Source organism: Octopus bimaculoides, chromosome 15, assembly GCF_001194135.2.
Source record: "Octopus bimaculoides isolate UCB-OBI-ISO-001 chromosome 15, ASM119413v2, whole genome shotgun sequence".
NCBI lineage: Eukaryota > Metazoa > Mollusca > Cephalopoda > Octopoda > Octopodidae > Octopus > Octopus bimaculoides.
The window spans coordinates 52691172-52693104 of NC_068995.1; the positions used below are offsets into that span (position 1 = coordinate 52691172).

The 1933-nt window shown below is 33.5% G+C and overlaps 1 protein-coding gene across 1 annotated transcript in view; it reads right to left on the reverse strand.

Moving 5' to 3' along the window:
* Positions 1-1933, reverse strand: part of LOC106878166 (synaptogenesis protein syg-2) — a 180518-nt gene that overhangs the window by 70843 nt on the left and 107742 nt on the right. The window contains exon 8 of the mRNA XM_052973352.1: positions 182-463. Coding sequence (XP_052829312.1) covers positions 182-463 — 282 coding nt within the window. The remainder of the gene's footprint in view (positions 1-181; positions 464-1933) is intronic.

The window sequence follows — 1933 nt, forward strand, 5'->3', positions numbered from 1 at the left end:
AGGATAATTTGTTTTGCATGAATTATCTGCTAAAATTTTGAACATAACATGAAAAAGTTCCTTAAATGGGTGTTTTACTCTGTTTTTGTTGTAATTTGATACCGAAAATGTTTAATGTCAATTGTACATTTTCTGTTTAATGACAAAAATATGGTGAAAATAAGGCAATAGATTTACTTACATTCAACTAACACTATAACACTTTGTGTTATGTGTTTGCCATGTTGCATAACTGTGAATGTGTTCTCTGCCCTGCATGCCAGCCGATCGGAATGGTTGGAGCGACTGACAGGGTGGAACCTCAGCACGGATCCTGTATGGATCAGTCCTCTGTTGGCTGAAAACCACTTGTAGAACACATAGGGAGGGTTACCAGGTTTCGCTTCACAGTACAGGGACTGGTCACTGCCTTCAAGCCAAGGGAAGTCATGGCTGCTGCTGATCATTGGCTGACCAGGCGGGTCTAGAGAGGAAAGACAAAGTAATGGGATTAAAGAAGAAATTTAGTACAATAAAGCAGTAGTGAAATATAGCAGGAATGGTAAAGTTGAGTAAATTCTGGCATTAAATTCCAAAGCACTGTTAAATTTTGTCCTCTGCAATACTGTGTTCAAATAGCTCCTTTCATCATCATTGTCATCATTATCCTTGTCATCATCATCATTATCATTACCCCTCCCCCCCCGCCGCCGTCACCACCACCACCACCATCATCAGCGTCATTATCATCGTTGTTGTTGCCACTGCCGCCACCACCACCTTGAGAAATTAGGCTTCTCAAAACCAGAAAGGAGAAAGCTAATGCGAAGGCTACAAATCCAATCCATCAGTGGAACTGTAAAAATCTGTAAAACTTCCCAGAAGTTTATCATTTAAATTTATATGATGATCATCATCATCGTTTAATGTCTGCTTTTCATACTGGCATTGGTTGGACAAATTTATGTATACATAGTTATGTATGTGCATACATAGTTGAGATGTATATTATACAAAATACTGCTAGGAACATGCATATACATTGTAATGATTATATACATATATATATATATGATATGTATGTATGTATATATATATATATATATATATATATATATATATATATATATATATATATGAAAATATGTATGTATGAATGTATATGTGTTTGTGTGTGTGTAAATACATGCATACATATATACACTTACGTACACATATGCATATAAATATATATATATTCATCGAGAGAAAGGGAGAGAGAGGGAGAGACTAATATATGAATAAATTTATGTTGCACACTCATATATATATATATATATATATACACACATTAACAGACATACATATATACACATACGCACACACATGCAGACCCACACATACAGAGAGTATATAATTCATATCTGATAGGCTATTAGAAACACACATAATTGCAGTTACTTTAAGAGTGTATAAGAGTGCAACATGCGTATATGTGACAAAAGATTGTGCAACGTTCAGTGTAGACAGCAAATAGATTAAATGAGCAATTCCTTGCAGTAGAGTTTGCAGTTGACATGGTAACCGTAAGTTGAAGGTGGTTTCCTGCAGTGTATTTCTAAATGTAATTGTGAGATAATTTAAGATGTATTCACATGTAGTAGCATATATGCCTCAATGCACTACACAAAAGTCAGAGATGTTAGACATCGATGTATATATCTCCCTGTTCGTAGACGTTTGTATGTATTGCTATGGGTATATGTATATGTGTGTGTGTGTGTGTGCGTGCATATGATCACAAACATGCATACACATAAGCATACACACACATACATATATATAGATGAATAGGTGACAATATGTATAAATATAGGCATGCTATATATATATATATATATATATATATATATACATATATATAATATATACAAAAATATAATATATACATATATATAATATATACATATATATA